This window comes from Orbicella faveolata, unplaced genomic scaffold (genome assembly GCF_042242905.1).
Source record: "Orbicella faveolata isolate gen_17 unplaced genomic scaffold, um_ofav_v1 contig_1, whole genome shotgun sequence".
Lineage (NCBI taxonomy): Eukaryota > Metazoa > Cnidaria > Anthozoa > Scleractinia > Merulinidae > Orbicella > Orbicella faveolata.
This window is the reverse complement of record NW_028301536.1, coordinates 20852272-20875112: the sequence shown is the minus strand read 5'-3', so window position 1 is coordinate 20875112 and position 22841 is coordinate 20852272. Positions and strand designations below refer to the sequence as shown.

Genomic DNA, 22841 nt, shown 5'->3' with positions numbered 1-22841 from the left:
TCGGAAGGGCATGGCGTTCAGCCCCCGTAGGGGGACTCCTCAGTTTTTTTTTTCATATTTGTGCTGGACTCCATTTATTTCTTTTTCGTCCAATCTTCTGTTTTTTTCCGTTTTGACCAAGTTATGAGTCAAAAGACCTTATAAAATATGACATCAAACTTCGCTGAATATAAAATATATCAATCTTCTTATGTCTTTTTTGATTGAAACTCTCTTTATTAGCTTGTATCCAATAAACGAAGACCTGCAAAAGAACGGATCTTGATGGAAATGTTTTATTTTTGCCCGGGAAAGATTTAATAAGGCATTTTAAAAAGACTCCATAACTTAACCAAGGACTTTCATTTTTTTAAGTAAACATTTTGCAAAGAAAGATAAGGCTGTCAATAGAAACTACATTTTATGTGCATATAGGTTCCGTTAAATTTGCTACCCAATTCACGGAGTCCCCCTGTAGCAAAGTGGCTACATTTTCGAGCTTCGTTTCGGAAGGGCATGGCGTTCAGCCCCCGTAGGGGGACTCCTCAGTTTTTTTTTCATATTTCTGCTGGACTCCATTTATTTCTTTTTCGTACAATCTTCTGTTTTTTCCCTTTTGACCAAGTTATGAGTCAAAAGACCTTATAAAATATGACATCAAACTTGGCTGACGATAAAATATATGCATCTTGTTATGTCTTTTTTGATTTAAACTCTCTTTATTAGCTTGTATCCAATAAACGAAGACCTGCAAAAGAACGGATCTTGATGGAAATGTTTTATTTTTGCCTGGGAAAGATTTAATAAGCGATTTTAAAAAGACTCTATAACTTAACCAAGGACTTTCATTTTTTAACTAAACATTTTGCAAAGAAAGATAGGCCTGTCAATAGAAACTACATTTTATGTGCATATAGGTACCGTTAAATTTGCTACCCAATTCACGGAGTCCCCCTGTAGCAAAGTGGCTACATTTCCGAGCTTGGGTTCGGAAGGGCATGGCGTTCAGCCCCCGTAGGGGGACTCCTTAGTTTTTTTTTTTAATATTTGTGCTGGACTCCATTTATTTCTTTTTCGTCCAATCTTCTGTTTTTTCCCTTTTGACCAAGTTATGAGTCAAAAGACCTTATAAAATATGACATCAAACTTGGCTGACGATAAAATATATGCATCTTGTTATGTCTTTTTTGATTTAAACTCTCTTTATTAGCTTGTATCCAATAAACGAAGACCTGCAAAAGAACGGATCTTGATGGAAATGTTTTATTTTTGCCCGGGAAAGATTTAATAAGGGATTTGAAAAAGACTGCATAACTTAACCAAGGACTTTCATTTTTTTAACTAAACATTTTGCAAAGAAAGATAGGGCTGTCAATAGAAACTACATTTTATGTGCATATAGGTACCGCTAAATTTGCTACCCAATTCACGGAGTCCCCCTGTAGCACAGTGGCTGCATTTCCGAGCTTCGGTTCGGAAGGGCATGGCGTTCAGCCCCCGTAGGGGGACTCCTCAGTTTTTTTTTTCATATTTGTGCTGGACTCCATTTATTTCTTTTTCGTGCAATCTTCTGTTTTTTCCCTTTTGACCAAGTTATGAGTCAAAAGACCTTATAAAATATGACATCAAACTTGGCTGACGATAAAATATATGAATCTTGTTATGTCTTTTTCGATTTAAACTCTCTTTATTAGCTTGTATCTAATAAACGAACAACTGAAAAGAACGGACCTTGATGGACAATTTTTTTTGCTTCGGAAACGTTTAATAAGGGATTTTAAAAAGACTCTATAACTTAACAAAGGACTCATTTTTTTAACTAAATATTTTGCAAAGAAAGATAGGGTTGTCAATAGAAACTACATTTTATGTGCATATAGGTACCGCTAAGTTTGCTACCCAATTCACGGAGTCCCCCTGTAGCACAGTGGCTACATTTTCGAGCTTCGGTTCGGAAGGGCATGGCGTTCAGCCCCCGTAGGGGGACTCCTCAGTTTTTTTTTCATATTTGTGCTGGACTCCATTTATTTCTTTTTCGTCCAATCTTCTGTTTTTTCCCTTTTGACCAAGTTATGAGTCAAAAGACCTTATAAAATATGACATCAAACTTGGCTGACGATAAAATATATGCATCTTGTTCTGTCTTTTTTGATTTAAACTCTCTTTATTACCTTGTATCCAATAAACGAAGACCTGCAAAAGAACGGAACTTTATCGAAATGTTCTATTTTTGCCTGGGAAAGATTTAATAAGCGATTTTAAAAAGACTCTATAACTTAACCAAGGACTTTCATTTTTTAACTAAACATTTTCCAAAGAAAGATAGGCCTGTCAATAGAAACTACATTTTATGTGCATATAGGTACCGTTAAATTTGCTACCCAATTCACGGAGTCCCCCTGTAGCACAGTGGCTACATTTCCGCGCTTCGGTTCGGAAGGGCATGGCGTTCAGCCCCCGTAGGGGGACTCCTCAGTTTTTTTTTCATATTTGTGCTGGACTCCATTTATTTCTTTTTCGTGCAATCTTCTGTTTTTTCCCTTTTGACCAAGTTATGAGTCAAAAGACCTTATAAAATATGACATCAAACTTGGCTGACGATAAAATATATGCATCTTGTTATGTCTTTTTCGATTTAAACTCTCTTTATTAGCTTGTATCTAATAAACGAACAACTGAAAAGAACGGACCTTGATGGACAATTTTTTTTGCTTCGGAAACGTTTAATAAGGGATTTTAAAAAGACTCTATAACTTAACAAAGGACTCATTTTTTTAACTAAATATTTTGCAAAGAAAGATAGGGTTGTCAATAGAAACTACATTTTATGTGCATATAGGTACCGCTAAGTTTGCTACCCAATTCACGGAGTCCCCCTGTAGCACAGTGGCTACATTTCCGAGCTTCGGTTCGGAAGGGCATGGCGTTCAGCCCCCGTAGGGGGACTCCTCAGTTTTTTTTTTTCATATTTGTGCTGGACTCCATTTATTTCTTTTTCGTCCAATCTTCTGCTTTTTTCCCTTGTGACCAAGTTATCAGTCAAAACACCTTATAAAATATGACATCAAACTTGGCTCACGATAAAATATATGCATCTTGTTATGTCTTTTTTGATTTAAACTCTCTTTATTAGCTTGTATCCAATAAACGAAGACCTGCAAAAGAACGGATCTTGATGGAAATGTTTTATTTTTGCCCGGGAAAGATTTAATAAGGGATTTGAAAAAGACTGCATAACTTAACCAAGGACTTTCATTTTTTTAACTAAACATTTTGCAAAGAAAGATAAGGCTGTCAATAGAAACTACATTTTATGTGCATATAGGTACCGCTAAATTTGCTACCCAATTCACGGAGTCCCCCTGTAGCACAGTGGCTGCATTTCCGAGCTTCGGTTCGGAAGGGCATGGCGTTCAGCCCCCGTAGGGGGACTCCTCAGTTTTTTTTTTCATATTTGTGCTGGACTCCATTTATTTCTTTTTCGTCCAATCTTCTGTTTTTTTCCGTTTTGACCAAGTTATGAGTCAAAAGACCTTATAAAATATGACATCAAACTTCGCTGAATATAAAATATATCAATCTTCTTATGTCTTTTTTGATTGAAACTCTCTTTATTAGCTTGTATCCAATAAACGAAGACCTGCAAAAGAACGGATCTTGATGGAAATGTTTTATTTTTGCCCGGGAAAGATTTAATAAGGCATTTTAAAAAGACTCCATAACTTAACCAAGGACTTTCATTTTTTTAAGTAAACATTTTGCAAAGAAAGATAAGGCTGTCAATAGAAACTACATTTTATGTGCATATAGGTTCCGTTAAATTTGCTACCCAATTCACGGAGTCCCCCTGTAGCAAAGTGGCTACATTTTCGAGCTTCGTTTCGGAAGGGCATGGCGTTCAGCCCCCGTAGGGGGACTCCTCAGTTTTTTTTTCATATTTGTGCTGGACTCCATTTATTTCTTTTTCGTGCAATCTTCTGTTTTTTCCCTTTTGACCAAGTTATGAGTCAAAAGACCTTATAAAATATGACATCAAACTTGGCTGACGATAAAATATATGCATCTTGTTATGTCTTTTTTGATTTAAACTCTCTTTATTAGCTTGTATCCAATAAACGAAGACCTGCAAAAGAACGGATCTTGATGGAAATGTTTTATTTTTGCCTGGGAAAGATTTAATAAGCGATTTTAAAAAGACTCTATAACTTAACCAAGGACTTTCATTTTTTAACTAAACATTTTGCAAAGAAAGATAGGCCTGTCAATAGAAACTACATTTTATGTGCATATAGGTACCGTTAAATTTGCTACCCAATTCACGGAGTCCCCCTGTAGCACAGTGGCTACATTTCCCAGCTTGGGTTCGGAAGGGCATGGCGTTCAGCCCCCGTAGGGGGACTCCTTAGTTTTTTTTTTTAATATTTGTGCTGGACTCCATTTATTTCTTTTTCGTCCAATCTTCTGTTTTTTCCCTTTTGACCAAGTTATGAGTCGAAAGACCTTATAAAATATCACATCAAACTTGGCTGACGATAAAATATATCCATCTTGTTATGTCTTTTTTGATTGAAACTCTCTTTATTAGCTTGTATCCAATAAACGAAGACCTGCAAAAGAACGGATCTTGATCGAAATTTTTTAGTTTTGCCCAGGAAAGATTTAATAAGGGATTTTAAAAAGACTCTATAACTTAACCAAGGACTTTCATTTTTTTAACTAAATATTTTGCAAAGAAAGATAGGGCTGTCAAGAGAAACTACATTTTATGTGTATATAGGTACCGTTAAATTTGCTACCCAATTCACGGAGTCCCCCTGTAGCACAGTGGCTACATTTCCGAGCTTCGTTTCGGAAGGGCATGGCGTTCAGCCCCCGTAGGGGGACTCCTCAGTTTTTTTTTTTTTTCATATTTGTGCTGGACTCCATTTATTTCTTTTTCGTCTAATCGTCTTTTCTTTCCCTTTTGACCAAGTTATGAATCAAAAGACTTTATAAAATATGACATCAAACTTGGCTGAATATAAAATATATGCATCTTGTTATGTCTTTTTCGATTTAAACTCTCTTTATTAGCTTGTATCTAATAAACGAAGAACTGAAAAGAACGGACCTTGATGGACAATTTTTTTTGCTTCGGAAACGTTTAATAAGGGATTTTAAAAAGACTCTACACCTTAACCAAGGACTTTCATTTTTTTAACTAAACATTTTGTAAAGAAAGATAGGGCTGTCAATAGAAACTACATTTTATGTGCATATAGGTACCGTTAAATTTGCTACCCAATTCACGGAGTCCCCCTGTAGCACAGTGGCTACATTTCCGAGCTTCGGTTCGGAAGGGCATGGCGTTCAGCCCCCGTAGGGGGACTCCTCAGTTTTTTTTTCATATTTGTGCTGGACTCCATTTATTTCTTTTTCGTCTAATCTTCTGCTTTTTTCCCTTGTGACCAAGTTATAAGTCAAAACACCTTATAAAATATGACATCAAACTTGGCTGACGATAAAATATATCCATCTTGTTATGTCTTTTTTGATTTACACTTTCTTTATTAGCATTTTTCCAATAAACGAAGACCTGCAAAAGAACGGATCTTGATCGAAATTTTTTAGTTTTGCCCGGGAAAGATTTAATAAGGGATTTTAAAAAGACTCTACACCTTAACCAAGGACTTTCATTTTTTTAACTAAACATTTTGCAAAGAAAGATAGGCCTGTCAATAGAAACTACATTTTATGTGCATATAGGTACCGTTAAATTTGCTACCCAATTCACGGAGTCCCCCTGTAGCACAGTGGCTACATTTCCGAGCTTGGGTTCGGAAGGGCATGGCGTTCAGCCCCCGTAGGGCGACTCCTCAGTTTTTTTTTCATATTTGTGCTGGACTCCATTTATTTCTTTTTCGTCTAATCTTCTGCTTTTTTCCCTTGTGACCAAGTTATAAGTCAAAAGACCTTATACTTTTAAAATATGACATCAAACTTGGCTGACGATAAAATATATCCATCTTGTTATGTCTTTTTTGATTTACACTTTCTTTATTAGCCTTTTTGCAATAAACGAAGACCTGCAAAAGAACGGATCTTGATCGAAATTTTTTATTTTTGCCCGGGAAAGATTTAATAAGGGATTTTAAAAAGACTCTAACTTAACCAAGGACTTTCATTTTTTTAACTAAACATTTTGCAAAGAAAGATAGGCCTGTCAATAGAAACTACATTTTATGTGCATATAGGTACCGTTAAATTTGCTACCCAATTCACGGAGTTCCCCTGTAGCACAGTGGCTACATTTCCGAGCTTCGGTTCGGAAGGGTATGGCGTTCAGCCCCCGTAGGGGGACTCCTCAGTTTTTTTTTTTCATATTTGTGCTGGACTCCATTTATTTCTTTTTCGTCCAATCTTCTGTTTTTTCCCTTTTGACCAAGTTATGAGTCAAAAGACCTTTTAAAATATGACATCAAACTTGGCTGACGATACAATATATGCATCTTGTTATGTCTTTTTTGATTTAAACTCTCTTTATTAGCTTGTATCCAATAAACGAACACCTGCAAAAGAACGGATCTTGATGGAAATTTTTTATTTGTGCCTGGGAAAGATTTAATAAGGGATTTTAAAAAGATTCTATAACTTAACCAAGGACTTTCATTTTTTTAACTAAACATTTGCAAAGAAAGATAGGGCTGTCAATAGAAACTACATTTTATGTGCATATAGGTACCGTTAAATTTGCTACCCAATTCACGGAGTCCCCCTGTAGCACAGTGGCTACATTTCCGAGCTTCGGTTCGGAAGGGCATGGCGTTCAGCCCCCGTAGGGGGACTCCTCAGTTTTTTTTTTTTTCGTATTTTTGGCGGACTCCATTTATTTCTTTTTCGTCCAATCTTCTGTTCGTTTCCCTTTTGACCAAGTTATGAATCAAAAGACCTTATAAAATATGACATCAAACTTGGCTCACGATAAAATATATGCATCTTGTTATGTCTTTTTGATTTAAACTCTCTTTATTAGCTTGTATCCAATAAACGAAGACCTGCAAAAGAACGGATCTTGATGGAAATTTTTTATTTGTGTCTGGGAAAGATTTAATAAGGGATTTTAAAAAGACTCGATAACTTAACCAAGGACTTTCATTTTTTTAACTAAACATTTTGCAAAGAAAGATGGGGCTGTCAATAGAAACTACATTTTATGTGCATATAGGTACCGTTAAATTTGCTTCCCAATTCATGGAGTGCCCCTGTAGCACAGAAAAATTTGGTGGGGGTGTGCGGGAAGCTTCCCAAAACTCTTACCCTTTTTATGTCTAATATGTGCGATTTTCTCTAACCTATTTATGAACGGAGCAAAAATCGATACCCCATTTATGACTGTTGCAGCTGACACAGTTGCCCTAAAGGTAATTTTTGAAGGGCTTTTCCTTATGGTTTTATGGATAATGATGAAAAAGTAGCTTCTAGTAAACAACATACCCAATTCAATACTAGAGTGCAAAATCCATACGTTATTTAAGACCAAATTGGCCAAAATCGATACCCTATTTATGATTAAAAGGGCTTAAAAACCGTACTCTTTGGGTCCGCACATACCTATCTAGCCCATATAAGGGAGTACCCCTTCCCCGGATCGCAACATTAACATCACAATTTTGGTTTACGTTCCAGCACAGCGGTTTAAAGGGATGTTTTCCTTTGAAATTGCCTGAAGGATGAATGTTTTCGATGTTAAAAATAACTGATAACGGAAACAGCTCACCAAAACTTGGCGGAAACAAAGTTTTACGAAGCAGGCCTCGCGCTGTCATGTTTGTTTTGGTTTTTGTAAACTTTGAAGCTACATACATACATACATACATACATACATACATACATACATACATACATACACGCATACATATACTTTTTGTTGAGGCAGGTTGGTTTCAGGCAACCTAAAGGCTGATGGGGACCTGCCAGAAACTTAATTAAAAAACTATTTATAACAAAAACTCGCGCGCTATCTCGCGAACTCTCGGGTGATCGCGTGATGCCTCGCGCTGAAGTGCGCGCTAGAGGCTAGGCGTCCCACTGAAACATTACTGTTTGAGCCACCTTAATACAACAAGGTAGGTATGTAGCGTAGCCTGGTGCCATTCATTGCAGAGTGTAGTGGTATATTCAACTGAAAAAGATGATATGGTGCAGACCCGAGATACACGTGTTGAATCATGGATGCTCAGTCGAGCTTGCTCTTCGTGGTTGTGGCTGTTTCGTCTTTGTGGAATGTTTATTATGTGAATGTGAATTCCTCGTTAGATCTCATCTGTACTTACAAGGTTTCCGCGGCAATTTGTTTAATTCAATATCGAATGCACTCTCTTTCGACCCGAAGAATGCTTTGCTTGTTCACTTACTTAGGAGCTCTTGAGATCAAGAAATACTTTTTCATATGTAGTAATTTAAACATTTTATCATTTTTCAAGTTAAGGTGGCTCAAAGCAGTTTTGAGCAGTTAGATTTTGATAGGTCATTATTACCACTCTTTATCACTTGATACTACAATCATGGTATTAAAAAACTGCCCAATTATTGGTGAACACGTTGTTATCATTTTCGTGACACAATAGGTTACCATAGCAACAGTATTACCTTCTAAAAACACCCTTAATTACAGCTTTAGAGGCTTATAATTCAAAAACGACAAGGTGAAATTTTGTTACTTATCCAATTTTAATAAGCATGATAAGACGCAACTTCTGGCAAAGTTTTTTAAAAAATCTATACATAGGGTTCAGAGCCACCTTAGAGTTTTGGCAGGCTCCTGGTTTAGAAAATCTAAGGTGGCTCGAACTCGAACATAATGCCCAGCTTGTCAACAAACCATTTCAATCAGCCACAAGGTTGTTTCCATCGAAGCATGTACGCGTCAATTTCCAGGACAAAAACCAGCAACGCTGAAAAGCTCAGGTCAGAGCTAGACAGAAAACTCGATTTCTTGCTCTGTTGAAAGCTCCTACATACCTGGAAAAAGGACATTGGAAGATTTCTGGCTTTCCTTGATGACGGCGAAGCAAATTCACCTAGATGAAAGAACAAAAAACAGCTCATTTCGGTTGAAAAAACACAAATGATGAAAGCAAAAAGTAAAAGCGGTAAAAAGAAACACAATTTTAAATTGCTATCAGGATCCATATTTCTATCTTAACAAACAATCACGAAGTATTGCACTCATCCTCTGGAGAAACCACTTGTCCTTCGCTAACTGAAAAACTTTTGACGTCATAAACGATCTACGGGTTTAAAGTTTTGCACGCGCGCGGACCTGTAAACCACCGGTTGGGAGAGTGGTACCGATCCAAACAGAAACAAAGATGGCGGCCTTCATGCTTAGTCAAAGTAAAGTTTGACATTTTATTCAATGACTTTCTCCTACTTTGAGTCTCTTTACAATTGAAATTAATGTCGTGTTTGTTTTCTTCTTTTACAGAGCAAAAGCTTCCTCTAGGGCAAAACCCAGATGAGTGGACAATAAGAGAAAAACTAACTTTAGCTTCGTCTGTGGTCCGAAGTGGCGATCAAAAATGGTGAGTAACATGGATTTTTATGCCTAACGTCAGATAATTGAGAAGAATTATTCCACAAAAGATGTGCTTTTTATGAGGATCGGTGTCTTTTGTTTGCTAAACTTGAGCTTAGCTTAGAAACAATCTGTTTTGAAGGTGATAGCTTCAATTTATTCATGACGACAAAATAGAAGTGAATTGAATCGTGGCTCTGTGATTCTTTTAAGACGTTGAAAATGAATAAATGAATGAATGAATGAAAGACTCTTTTAAGGTTTCAATAGTATTTAGGTTAAAAAAAGAATAATTGGGGACAATTGTTATCCTTCCAGGGTGTCTGTGAGTCGTACGATTAAACCACTGCTTGAAACAGGATGTTGTGCGAAACCAAGACCACCCGACTTCTTTTCACAAAAGGTAATAGGCTAATTCATAATATTAAATAACTCTGTATGCATGTGACACCATTTTGAACAAAACAAGTGAGGTTCTTGTTCTTGTGTTATGGATATTATATAGATTAAGCCAAGCCTAAAAGCAGAACCCCTGGACTGGGTTGTCGAAAGCCCAATTAGGCTAACCCAGGATAAAAGAGAATTTTGATGTGAGTTTTGTAACTTTGCAGGGAGATTTTCTGTTTATATTGTTTGGCCTTCTGTTTTGAGTTTGAATAATCTCAAAATACACAAAACACAAGCAGTGAAAAACATTTCTATACAAGAAAAGATTATACTTCAGTTAACTTTTAATCCTGGGTTAACGTTAACCGCCTTCTGAACAACCCGGCCATGATTGTTAAATCTGTTACTTCACAAGTGTTCGGTAATTGTGTTTGTCAATTGATTGCATATTTTGTTCGGGTTCTAGCATTGTTAAATTTATGTGTGCCACAAATTTCAGGGTGGTCCATTTAGGGTAGGCCATGGGTAGTCCATGGACCAGGTCCATTGGGGTAGTCCATGGACTAGGGGTCAGCAAAATGTACCATTACATGGTCAGTATAAATATGGACTGTGGATTGCGGACTGCGGACTGCAGACTGCGGACTTAGGTATAAAACGTGGACTAAGCATTATGTATACAGACTGGGTATAAAACACAGACTCATGGATCAGGTATAAAACACGGACTGTGGACTAAATGTGGCCTACTGACTGCAATCCGTGTTTTTTACTGACCGGTCGTAACTAATATTACATAATACATGTATAAACCAGAACAAACCCTCTCATGTGTACGTGCTTTGTGATCAATTCATTTGTTTTCACCCATGCTGAAGGGAGGTCAATTTCATGTCTACCTAACAGCCTTGACACAAAATGGTGTTCCTAAAATTTTTGCTTTTTTAACATACCAAACCTACCAATACTCGAACGCACTCTTTAATCTACTATTACTACTAGTTTTCATTGTAGCAGAAATGCTCGGTCAGAGTGTGCGACCAGGATAAGCTTTTACCTGTCAAAACCTCAAATTTAGCGGACAATTATTCGATGACTGACTGTCATTTGCAGGCTTGACAGTGACATGTTTTTGATAAGCATTAATTTTATTTTAATAATTGCCAAAGGTACATTACTTTCAAAAAATTTTGGACATTTAATTTTGGAACGCTTTGCTACAACATAGCTTAGTTAAATTTTCGCCTACAAAACTTGAGTCAGACTGGAAAATTAATGGAATTGATCTCCATTACATGACTTTCTGTGTTCTCATAAAAGAAACAAAAATTTTCCTTTCAGGTGATAAAAAGAACAAGCAAATCCTAATTCAAGTTTTTGCTTCATCATGCTTGTGATGGGACTATCTAAGAAGAAAGTATGTACTTTACAAATTTGTATGTACTTAAAAATTTCAGATGGTTATAAATTTGGACATTTTTTTGTCCGAAATAATGTTTTCTGAAATTTTTTCCAAGTAATGTATATGCAAACTATTTAAATTTTATGTTGTCGTAATAAGGAGAGTAATGAGCAAAGAAAAGTCTTCATTTCATTGAGATGTCCCCCAGTTCAGAGGATTTTAAGCTTTTCATTTCAAGTTTATTTATTCCTGGGTCAATATTAAGAGCAAATGCCCACAAAAATCAAACAAAATCAAATTCTTTGGCAAGGCTAGAAAACTCAAATTCGCTCGTCTTTTGCATATAGCTAGCCCTTAGCAAGAGTGCAAACAGGCTGTAGTTTTTTCCTTGAAATAGTTTTGTCTTTCTGAGAAAAGCAACATTTACATGTATGATTTAACTTTCAGACTCAATTTCATGCAATTTAGCGAGTCTCAACTGAGCTGAAAATCGACCATTTTCATTTGATTCACATTTCACAACTATTGAGCTCAGAAAAGTTGTAATACAAACAGCTTATTGCAGAACTATTCCTTGTCTAAAAAAGGACGATTTCAAGAATATTGGATTAATCTAACTATTTAGCGGTAAATGAAACCAGAGTGTTCTCCAAAATTGAGTTAGTCAGTCGGTGAAAAGAATTGTCATTTTGACCATGTGCCATGTCTCGGAATTCCAAAAGAGTTTAGATTCTAACTACACTAGGATAGGTCTTTCAATATATGTTAAGTTCAGTTTGGGCAAATGATTAGGCACTTGTCAAAAACTTAGTCAAAATCTTTCACAAAAGACACAAAATCACGCCAGCAGCTTCCGAGTGCGTGACTAAAAGTATTATCATCGTATCAGCATATTACTTCAGTTCAAAACATCAGCATTACCAAGCAGTATAAATGATATACACATAATAATAGCATGTTCACCTACCTCGGTTTGTAATATCCTGAATCTTGCAAACTGATTCTTTCCCTACATATAATTTTCAGCAGCGTTCTTGTCAGTACTCATATCCGATTTTGAAGAAAAACAGTTACTGCCAAGTCCCATGTATGTATTATCTATCTGTTATTTGTGTTGTTTGATTGAGCCAGTAGTAACTGGTAAAGTGTTATTCCACGTGCGATTTTTGGGTTTCCATTTTGAAGACGTTTGAAAGTCCTCCATTTTGACTGAAGGTGTGTTATCCAAGACCTGTGTTTTACAACATATTTTATATGGGGGTGAGGGATGGGATCTCAGAGCTTTTAACAGAGTTGCTTTTCTTTGTTTGAATTTTAAGCCACAAAGACCTGGTTCGTGTGTAGCATTTTATTGCTTTACCTAAGAAAGGAGGCCCTGAATTGGAACTAACATTGAGATGTTGGAAAAATTCTAATGCTTTTTCTTTCGGAAATTCCCACTCTACCCTTACCCTGTGTGCAACAACGGACTTTTGCTGGACAATATACAAATAAGAGACGCGGAGCCATCAAAGGTGATGGCTTATTTATTACTGCTAATTACTGGGGATTTCTGCGTGATAGCAGGTTGAATGATTGTACCGAACAACAAAATGGAAAACGTAGGAACATTTGCATAGGAACTTGGTAATATTGAGCGATTTGGGGAATTCAAAATCACCAGATGAATGCGTACAGGTTATGCAAACCTAATGGAACACCGTTGAAATGGCAGGATAGGAATGTTGTTTGAATTACCAGCCATTGTGTTACCGTGGACGTCCAAACTCACTGGACATTATCAATCAGGAGTTGATGGGCTAACAAAGTGTGAGTACTGTTGTCATGGATCGCAAGGACTATGACGACAAGGTACAGCAAATGCTCAATGACCAACGAACCTACAAGGTGCTAGATAAAGACCCTACACAGCGAACGGAGAAGAAGCTCAATGAAAAATTAGCCAATCTTAAACGAGAGAACAAGATCAGTGACAGTCTTTACAAAAGACTTCGCAGTTCTGATGGACTGCCTCCTCGTTTTTATGGTTTACCAAAGATTCATAAGCCTGGTTTCCCTTTAAGACCTATTGTTTCGTTCATTGACTCTCCAACTTACATGTTATCGAAACATTTGGCGCAGATCCTGAGTCCTGTGATGGGCAAGACAGATTTCACGGTCAAGAACAGTGTGGAATTTTGTGAACAGATGAAAAATGTCTCACTCAAAGAAGATGAAGAGCTGGTTTCCTTTGACGTTGTCTCTTTGTTCACATCTATTCCTGTGGAACTCGCCATTCAAGTTGCTAAAGATTTGCTTTCCAATGATGACACCTTGCAGGATAGAACCACCATTCCTGTCGATGACATTGTTGACCTGTTGGATTTCTGTTTGTCGACAACAAATTTCAAGTATAACAACAATCACTACAACAGATCTTTGGCACCGCCATGGGTTCTCCAGTGTCAGCTGTTATGGCAAACCTGGTCATGGAAGACCTTGAAAAACGAGCACTATCCACCTCTCCTTCCCAACCGTGTTTTTGGAAACGATATGTTGATGATCTGTGTGCCGCTGTTAAATCCAACCTGGTGCTAGCCTTACAGAGTCATTTGAACAATATCGAGCCGTCGATCCAATTTACGGTTGAAAGAGAAACAGAACGGAAAATATCCTTTCTTGACGTCACTGTCTGTCGACAAGATGATGGCCAACTCTCCACTAAAGTCTATCGCAAACCGACACACACAGAAAGATATCTCTCGTTTGACTCTCACCATCCGGCTGCTCACAAAAGGGCTGTGGTCAAATCTCTGACTGATCGCGCAAGAGCTATCCCGTCTTCTGTTGACCAACAATCAAAGGAAATGAAACATGTGATCGCGGCACTCAGGGCGAATGACTACCCGAAACGCTTTGTTATTCATGCAAGTAAACCGGAACGGCCTTCTCAACAAACGCCTGCAACTCCACCGGATGACAAAAAAGGTTTTTGCATTTTACCGTATGTCAAGGGCACTACGGAACCGATTAAGCGAATCCTAAGCAATTACAATATCAAAGTTGCTTTAAAACCTCACCATACCATCGGCAATTTATTTCCCAAATCAAAAGACCCAGTCTCGAAAGATCAGACTCGTGGCGCAATTTATTCAATTCCCTGTCAAGGTTGTGACAAAAGCTACATCGGAGAAATGAAACGAAAATTTTCCACCCGGCTCAAAGAACATCAAAAAGCGGTTGTAAACAAACACTCGCACAAGTCAGCTTTAGCGGAACATTGTTTACACTCTGGCCACACCATCTCCTGGGAATCTTCAAAGATCTTACGTACAAGCACAAATTGGCGCAACAGACGTATTTTAGAAGCGTGGGAAATTAACACTTGTAGGAATCCGCTGAACCGTGATGATGGTATGCACTTGCCGCACGAATTTTTAAATTTAGCCCTAAGGGACAGAACATAATTAGCTCCGATTTGCCGATTTGCATAGTATAAGAACGTGCCTTTTCAACAAATTCCTTGTCACTTTCCCCTGATGAAGGCTGAAGTTTTAGCCGAAACGTTGGGACTTTTACAAAAAGAATTTTTACTGACATTTTTACATTTTTAAACCAGAGTAACGTTTTTCAATCATGTGTGAGGCTTTTTCGATACTTCTATTGGTTGCTTGGGAAATCCCTTTTAAAGTTGGACAATAGAAAATTTTCTGATTGTTGTTACTCAATGGGAAATCACAGGAAAAATATTCTGATTTTCGCAAAAGCCTCACACACTTTGGTGCGCTAATATCTGATGAAGATTTTGGCCAAGTTTCGTTAAAATCTGATAAATCTACATACCTTATGAATTCATTTGAATAGAGGTGATTCACGCAAAAATAAACCTTGAGTTTTCGGGCTCGAAAGAAATTCCCAGTTTTTGCACCTCACTGAAGCGGTTGTCAACGTGGCCATGCCGCCAACCAATGAAACGCAGCTTTGAACTCCCCAGCGGGCTACAGTAACGCTTCCCGGGAATGAATGTGCAATGTTTGCATCGACAGGATATCTTTATATCTTACATCGGCAGTAGCGAAGTCTGCTGTGAAACATTCAGCAGCTTATAAACGGAATCAGCAGATAAATGGTAAAGAAGGAAAAGGGAAAAAAGAGGAATGATAGTGGAATGGAGTCGAGTGAGGATATTTACATGTTTTTAAAAAATTCGAAACGCGTATTTCATCCGCCTGTTTGTTTTAGTAGAATATGGAAAAATGCTCTTCGAAGCACAGGAAAGGAGCGTTTGGAGAAGCTGCTTTGTCAGATATCAGCGATTAAATTCGTCGGTAATTCCGTGGCAATCAACTTCTGCGTCAGAAGAAGCTAGAGCAGGACATCGACGAAACATTCGCTTGCGGATCCTTGCGATTTGCGCTTCCCGTTCAAATGTGGGAACGCGAAGACCGTGCAAAATCGTCCAGTCTGTTACTTAAGAGACGAAAACAATCAACAAAAGTGAAGATTTCTGTGCGAGAAATTGCAAGACGTAAGGGATAAACAAAAGAAGCGAAATACGACTCCGCGGATGAGATCAGTTGCCGCAAAAATTGTTCCTGCTCAACTCAAAGGTTGACACATTTTAACTGGCTTATCACAGTTTGGTTCACTGACTCGTTTTAAAAATTTACATTATTGTGGATAACTCATTTGCGTTTTAAGTTTTTGAGATAATTTTTTTTTTTGCAAAATTCAGATTTTTTTTAAGTAGAAGTCTTGAATTTGGTACAAAAAATTATTTTGAACAAAATAGGCCCATGAAGGTCTATAGTAACCTTAAGTTGGTTGTATTACAACGTTTCTGTGCTCAATAGTTGCGAAATGCAAATTGAATGAAAATGGTCAATTTTCAGCCCAGTTAGAACTCGTTAGATTGATGTCTGGACGTGAAACTGATGATGTCCTTTTTCTCGGAAATACCAAGTATTTGAAGAAAAAAGCTACATAGCGTTTTTACTTTTACTAAGGCCTACTTACATGCAACAGTAGGGCAAATTCTATTTTTCAAGTCCTACCGAACTATTAATTTTTGATTCTTGTGTACATTTGCTCTTAATTTTTCCTTGGAATGATTCAGAGTTAATGTCTGGTTCAGAATCATTTATCCCAGTAAGGAACATCTTTGCCTGCAGTCTCGAGGCTAACATTCTGCTGCTAAAACATTGATTGATTGCTGAAGGAATTAGGTTGTATTGGTGGGGTAGAAATGTTTGGGTAATCCTTTAGGAGGTTGTGAAATTCTTAAGACCCCGAAGCAAAATTTTAAGAGAAAAGAATTATTTGCATGTTGTTTTTATGCAAGTTTAGCAAAAGTCATGCACAAAATACTTACTAGTTACATACTGAATTTGCAGGCAAGTTGTTAGAGACATAGATCACAGGATCAAGGACCGTGGACCCAGGACGATCCAGGACAGAGGACAGAGGACCGAGGACTCAGAACAGAGGATCAAGGAGCAAAGATAGGACTGAGGACTGACAACTGGAGATTAAGGACAGTGGATGAATGCAAGCCTTGAATGACGAACTTTCATAAGTTGAATTATAGATATATTGAGGTATATGAGATATTACCGCCAGCAGAGATGGCACAGTGCACCTTGCCCCGAGGGTTTTTCTCTGGGTACTCCGGTTTCCCTCACTCCTGAAAAAACCAATATTTCTAAATTCCAACTTAACAAAATTGGTGACACATTGCGGTGGGCCAACTGGGATGAAAAATTCTTTGATTACTCAAGGTAAACATTTGTAATACCAATTTATTACTCTCTGTTTATTTCCCAGTTACATGTGCATATGTGGTTCTGCAGTCTCCTTTGCAGCTGTTATTTTGGTTAATGAGCAAATTGGGAAGAAGCTTTATTTATTTTCTCTCTTTTTCATGGAGCTCTTTTTTAATCATAGGTAAAGGGAAATTCTCAAGTCAATCAATCAATCAATCAATCAATCAATCAACCAATCAACCAATCGTTTAACCAATCAAAAAATCTCTCAATAACTCTATTAATAGTTAAGATAAAAGCCCAGGATATGCAGCTAACTAGAATAGCAATTACCAACCTTTAAATTTATCTAGTTGCAATTTGAAGATCTTTAACATTGTATTCCAATACCACTTTGATGCACATGTAACTAGTACCCATGTAAACAGAGTATTGAACTGACCAGTGTGTTGTGTGGGTGTCGTTCATTTGCAAATAAGTGGCTTGCTTGTTACATTTTCCATACAATTCATTATATCAGAGCCAGGAATTATGCCAATAGCAATCATCACTAAAAGATAACTGAAACTCAATTATGGTTAAATCTATTTCCGTGAATTAAAAGTTTGGTAATTCTTGTTGTATTTTCATGCTTACAGACCTAAAACAAAAAAGAGCCAACATTTTGTTCAAAATTGCCTTAAAAAGTAAATTTGGCAATTATTATTGTTGAATTCAGAAACAGATAATGCAATGTCAAAAACCCATGTAGAAAATAAACCAAAATATATTTCAATTAGAAAGAATTTATGAAATGCTCTTCATCCAAGTAAAGAAACCTAAACTGAACACACAATCTAACTCAATCAAAGCAAAACTATTTAGTTCTTAATTAATATTCTCTACATTCCACATTGTAGTGTTTTTGATCAGATGCAACAAGACTTTCACATGCATTCTCAGTATATAAAGAACTCACAAGAATCTGACTTTTAGCTCTACGAATTTGAAAATGATGAATGAGTCATGAAAAGGTCATTCAAAATTATTATCACCAATTTTTAGTCGTAATTGTTTGTCCAAAGCCTCTGTTACTAGAAAATACAGTCAAAACTTATTTACCATTTTATTTATTTTTTACCCGTGTACAGACATTTTGAGTGCTCATTAAAAATTCTCATTTTTAAATTCTAGGATGCTTGTAAATGCAAAGCTAAAAATGTTCCTATCGAGTTGTAGCAACAATTTATTTCAGTTCCTAAAAGAAATTGAAGTTACACTTTTTGATATATGTACAGGCATTTTGGTGTACCACTAAAGAAGTCAGACAGCAGGATATAATCATTACAGTAAATTTGCTTTTACAGACGCCACTTATTTGCTCATGAAAATCTAGTTTCTCCTTCTCACAAGATTCCTATTGAGCAGCTTTATGGTGAAATCTGTTCACTTCCACCAGTTTTCCTCAGAAATCTTAAATTGAGTTTGGAGTTGAAAAACAAATCTTTTGCCAACATCAACATAAGAAACCTTTTAAGGTTCTCTTTATTTTTTTTTCCAATTTTGAAAAAAATCTACATGTATGTTGTACTTAAAATACCGCTGCCTGAATGCTAAGGTATTTGCTTTTCTTGAGAAAAATTTTTCCTGTTTTTACTTTCAAAAATAAAATACATTTTTGTAATCCAAATAAACTTGTTTTGGGAAAGTAGCTGCACAATAGGAAACTTGTATTCAAGAAAATATTTTACTTTTTTTGTAGTTTCAACGTGCATCATGCTCTAAAATCATTAGCTAATTCAGTTCTCACTGGCCACAATTATTCTCTTTGGGTGAGCAACATTGTTCAGATCAATAGCATGATGGTGCATGAAACTGTAGTATTGTTTTTTATCACCTTTGAACAAAGGAAGCTTCCAAAAACCACCCTTTTGTGGTAATGCAAGTTAACTCGATTGGTTGATCAAGAAATTATTAATTGAATGCAATACCAATCTACTGCTTTTCACAAATTTATTCAATTTACTTAAGTGTTATACAAAATTGTTATTTATACTCGATCAGTTTTTAAAAACGAATTAATGATAAATTCTTTGCCTCCTTTGTTTGAAGGTGCCACAGCAAGCTCATTAGCTCAGAAGTAAACAATTACTAATTAACTCAGCTAAGAAAACACTGCAAATTTTGGTGTCATAAGGTCTTCACGTTAGCGTTGACACTAACGTGTTAAAGATAGGCCAAACGTGGGGATAGTCAGAAGAACAGGGGTCTAGAACAGATCCTTCAGATCTAGTGGGTGTTCCTAGTCAGCCATAACATTGGCATCATAAAACATGTACCATGGAGAGAAAATTAACCTTCGTTAGGTTTTCGATGCAGTAGTTCGCAGTAGTTCAAAACCACTTGGGGAATTGGGCTTTTTAATCCTACGTTTCTACAAAAAGTTTAAACTAAGGCAGATTGAGTATGTCTAAGACGTTATTACTACTTAAGTATCAATTCAATTTACTGTGCTAATGAGCTTGTTAGTTTTTTTCTTTGAAGATGTGATATTTTCCACTGAACTTAGTATATTTTAGATTATTTTCAGGAACTGAGAAGGCCCACAGACCCGCACACAACTCAAATGGTCAGATTTAAATCTAGCCGATCGACGTCCCTGCAAGGTTGTGGAAACTCTTGCTCTGAGGACGGTGTTTCTGACTTTCCTCTGCAATATTCCAACTGAAAAATCCTGGTGAGTTTATCCGCTCCGCTCATTTTTGATGGAGGCACTTGGACACTTTGATGATGAGGTCGTTAGCTCTCAAGTGGAAAAGACATCATGGGGGAAGGTGAGGGTTTGCTTTTCATGTCTTTATGGCTTTACTTGACAACGTCAGAAAACCACACCTTTATTCCAATTGGCTTGAAAGATGTTTGTTCTCAATCAGTATTTCTAGCATTTTTCTGTTGTTGAGGACGTAAAACAGTAGTGCTTTAGTGTAGGTCATGGGTAGTACATTTCCAGGATGTTGGGGTTAGTTTTGAACAATGAAGGTCACAGATCTGGCTTGACTGGAATTTCACAAGCGACACTAGATTGAGCTAATAGTCATCTGGGATTCTTCTGAAAGAGCTGATTCTCGTTTAGGGCTTTTTTAAATTAAAGTAATAATTTTTTTCGTTTAAATTCTGAAGATAAAAATAAATTAGGTATCGAATAACAATAAATTAGTCAATTATCTTAAGAACAGAATTTATTAACACTATCAGTCCACAGTTCAAAGAAAAATTAAGAACATTAGCCGCTTAAAATATAAATTAAAATTATCTGGAATTACAACTTTGGCTTCTTTTTCTGATTAACTTCAGGAATTAGTTAACCCAAAAGAACTCAAAAGCAGTCTCCTGCGCTGGCGTTACTTGAGTTGTCACGCAACACTTCTTCCTGGAGTGTTGCGTAATGATACAGATAACGCCTATGAAGGAGGCTTCTTTTTGGGAAATTTTAATCTTAGCTACTAAACATATGGTTACATTATCCGTGATCAAAGTTCAAAGCGTAGGCCAATTGTTCATTTTGACTTCCATACGTTTAACTAACCTCGTAAAGGTTTTTTGTAATTAAACATCCATAGTTCGATATGAATTTTGTACGTCTAGGGTTTATCTTGCCTTCTTTAACTTACTTAATCTTGAAGTTGGTATTTAATTTTTTCCCGTAAACTTTGGCCAATTTCTCATTTTTATTTCCAAAACCTGAGATTTAGCGCGGAAACTTTATTTTTTGACTAAGTACATAACTGTAAGCTAATTATCAATATTGCATTCCAAAACTATAAATTCAACTTCTAAAACCAAGCATATATTTCGTTTTTTTTTTTAATTTCGTAAGCCAGTTGTTCAGCTTTACGTCTTAAACAAACTAAACCTAGGAAACGTTTCTCATCGTTTTTTTTCTAATAGTTGCTCAACTTCGTTGTTATCCTCTGGGATGCAGCGGCAGTTGATCGTGACGAGACGAAGTAAACCGAGCGGTAAAACCTTTCGTCGGGTCGGTTTTGCCGCTCGGTTTACATCGACTCTTCCGACTAACTGCCCTAAGTTTCCGAGGATCCTTCGTTGTTTAATGTTATTCAAAGCCAAGACTAACAATAACAAAAGCACAAATAAATTTTAAAATTCCACCGTGTTTGCCTTTTTTAAGACGGTTTTAACTGCGAATATTTAATGAGATATACTATGAATATTTAAACTACGATTCTTTCGAAAAATATTTGGATTTTTTGTTCAAATTAGACTCGATCGATTTTAAATAACTGAAATTGAATATCAAAACAAAGTTAACGCAATTCTAGGTGATGTGAACGGACGAAAATCGCCCGTTTGCTTTCGCATTAGTATTGGTTTACTTTAGCAAAATAAAAACAAACTACTAATCTTTCATCGCTTTAACTTTGATGTTATTTAAACATATGCAAAATTCCTAAACTTGTATCAGCTTGGACGGTAGAGTTTCAAGTGACTTGTGTTCTTTTGGTGAAGTTTGTGGGAGGTCAGTCGGCAGGAGGTTTGGTCGGCAAGTCAGATCAATGATTTTTTGCGTTGGATTCTTTTCTTGGCATCCATGGAAATTACTAAACATGACTTGTACTTTAGCGCTCCTGTTTTCCCTTTCCCTCCAACGGAAATTTCTAGACACAGTGCTTGGAACACGCATCTGAAATTAAATTTTGGCATTAATCTTTTCACGCATTACTTACAGCTCTGAAAGCTAATGAAAATTCCAATTCAAATGGTGTGGTATTATGACGTAGTTGAGTGAAACCGAGGAGGCATGGGGAGCAAACTCTCACCGCCCTCATTATGCCATCTCCACTTGAGAGCAAACGGCCATATCATTAAAATTGTCAAGTGTCGTCATCAAAGATGGCGGAGCAAATAAACAAACCAGGATTTTAAAGTTGGAATATTAATGAGGAACAGAAGAAACACTTCAACTCAGACAAGAGTGAAAACAACCCGACAAGCAGGGACAAGATCGGCTAGATTTTTTTAAAATTTTTTTTAACACAATAAAAACGCAAATAGAGACAAAGAGACAGTTTTGTGTGTTGTCGTTTTTACCAGCAATCCATCATAACTAACCAAGTAAACACTTGTGTCCATGACAAAGTCCTGATATACAGTGTTGTAATCTGTCACGCGACTTGTCCCGCAATCTTCTCGAAAACGACGTGAAAAGTTAATGAAACATCGAGCCGTGTAACACAACGCGCAACGGAAAAAACGTTTGCAAAACAAGTCGCTTCAACGGTTACAGAAAGTAGAACTAAGTTCCAACTTTCTCCAACCGCTGTAGCAACTGTTTCGCATAAATTCTGTCCGTTAAACGCTATGATAACGACCCAATGTTTCATACAACGCACTTGTCACGCCGCCATCGAAAACATTAAGAGATTAGTTGCGTAAGAGATTACACTGAATAAGGGGACCACAAACCAAGTTCTGCTTTTAAGAAAACCACTACTTCAACAATTGTCTGCCATAAAACTCTCATTGTACTTCTATCGCGTTTTCGCTGTAGTATTTGCGAGTTGCAAACTGTACTTAGTTGCTCAAGAAGTCGACTAATAAGTTGGCCCTTTGCGTAACTGTCAAAGAACGTCTTAACGTAAGCGTGATGCAAGTCTTTGCATGTCACGCTATAATTTGGTCACAGAGATCTAGACAATTCACAGCCGTAAAAATGCGTAACATCGTAAGCTCCAATTAGACTGTTCTAATTTAATAGAAGCACGAGCGATTGAAAATC

General features: G+C 36.8%; 2 protein-coding genes and 1 long non-coding RNA gene across 3 annotated transcripts in view; 2 read left to right on the top strand and 1 right to left on the bottom strand.

Annotated features, from left to right (window-relative positions):
* Positions 1-3418: 3418 nt before the first annotated feature.
* LOC149118365 (uncharacterized) overlaps positions 3419-22841 on the bottom strand; it is a 33077-nt gene continuing 13654 nt past the window's right edge. The window contains exon 4 of the long non-coding RNA XR_016208876.1: positions 3419-9038. This is a non-coding gene — a long non-coding RNA (uncharacterized LOC149118365). The remainder of the gene's footprint in view (positions 9039-22841) is intronic.
* On the top strand, positions 9299-22130 carry LOC149118366 (bromodomain-containing protein 8-like). Its single transcript, XM_089295063.1, has 5 exons — positions 9299-9354; positions 9446-9542; positions 9854-9938; positions 11264-11339; positions 16697-22130. The coding sequence occupies exons 1-4, from the start codon at positions 9330-9332 to the stop codon at positions 11288-11290; spliced, it is 234 nt and encodes a 77-aa protein (XP_089151189.1). The 5' UTR covers positions 9299-9329; the 3' UTR covers positions 11291-11339; positions 16697-22130.
* On the top strand, positions 12579-14990 carry LOC149118367 (uncharacterized). The gene has a single exon (XM_089295059.1). It carries the CDS (start codon positions 13754-13756, stop codon positions 14768-14770), a length of 1017 nt encoding a protein of 338 aa, XP_089151185.1. The 5' UTR covers positions 12579-13753; the 3' UTR covers positions 14771-14990.

Coding starts and splice junctions, on each gene's coding strand:
- LOC149118366 (XM_089295063.1), top strand. CDS start 9,330: ATGGCGGCCTTCATGCTTAGTCAAA. Junction 9,543..9,853: donor CGAAGTGGCGATCAAAAATG/GTGAGTAACATG, acceptor TTATCCTTCCAG/GGTGTCTGTGAGTCGTACGA. Junction 9,939..11,263: donor CCGACTTCTTTTCACAAAAG/GTAATAGGCTAA, acceptor TTTTCCTTTCAG/GTGATAAAAAGAACAAGCAA.
- LOC149118367 (XM_089295059.1), top strand. CDS start 13,754: ATGGGTTCTCCAGTGTCAGCTGTTATGGCAAACCTGGTCATGGAAGAC.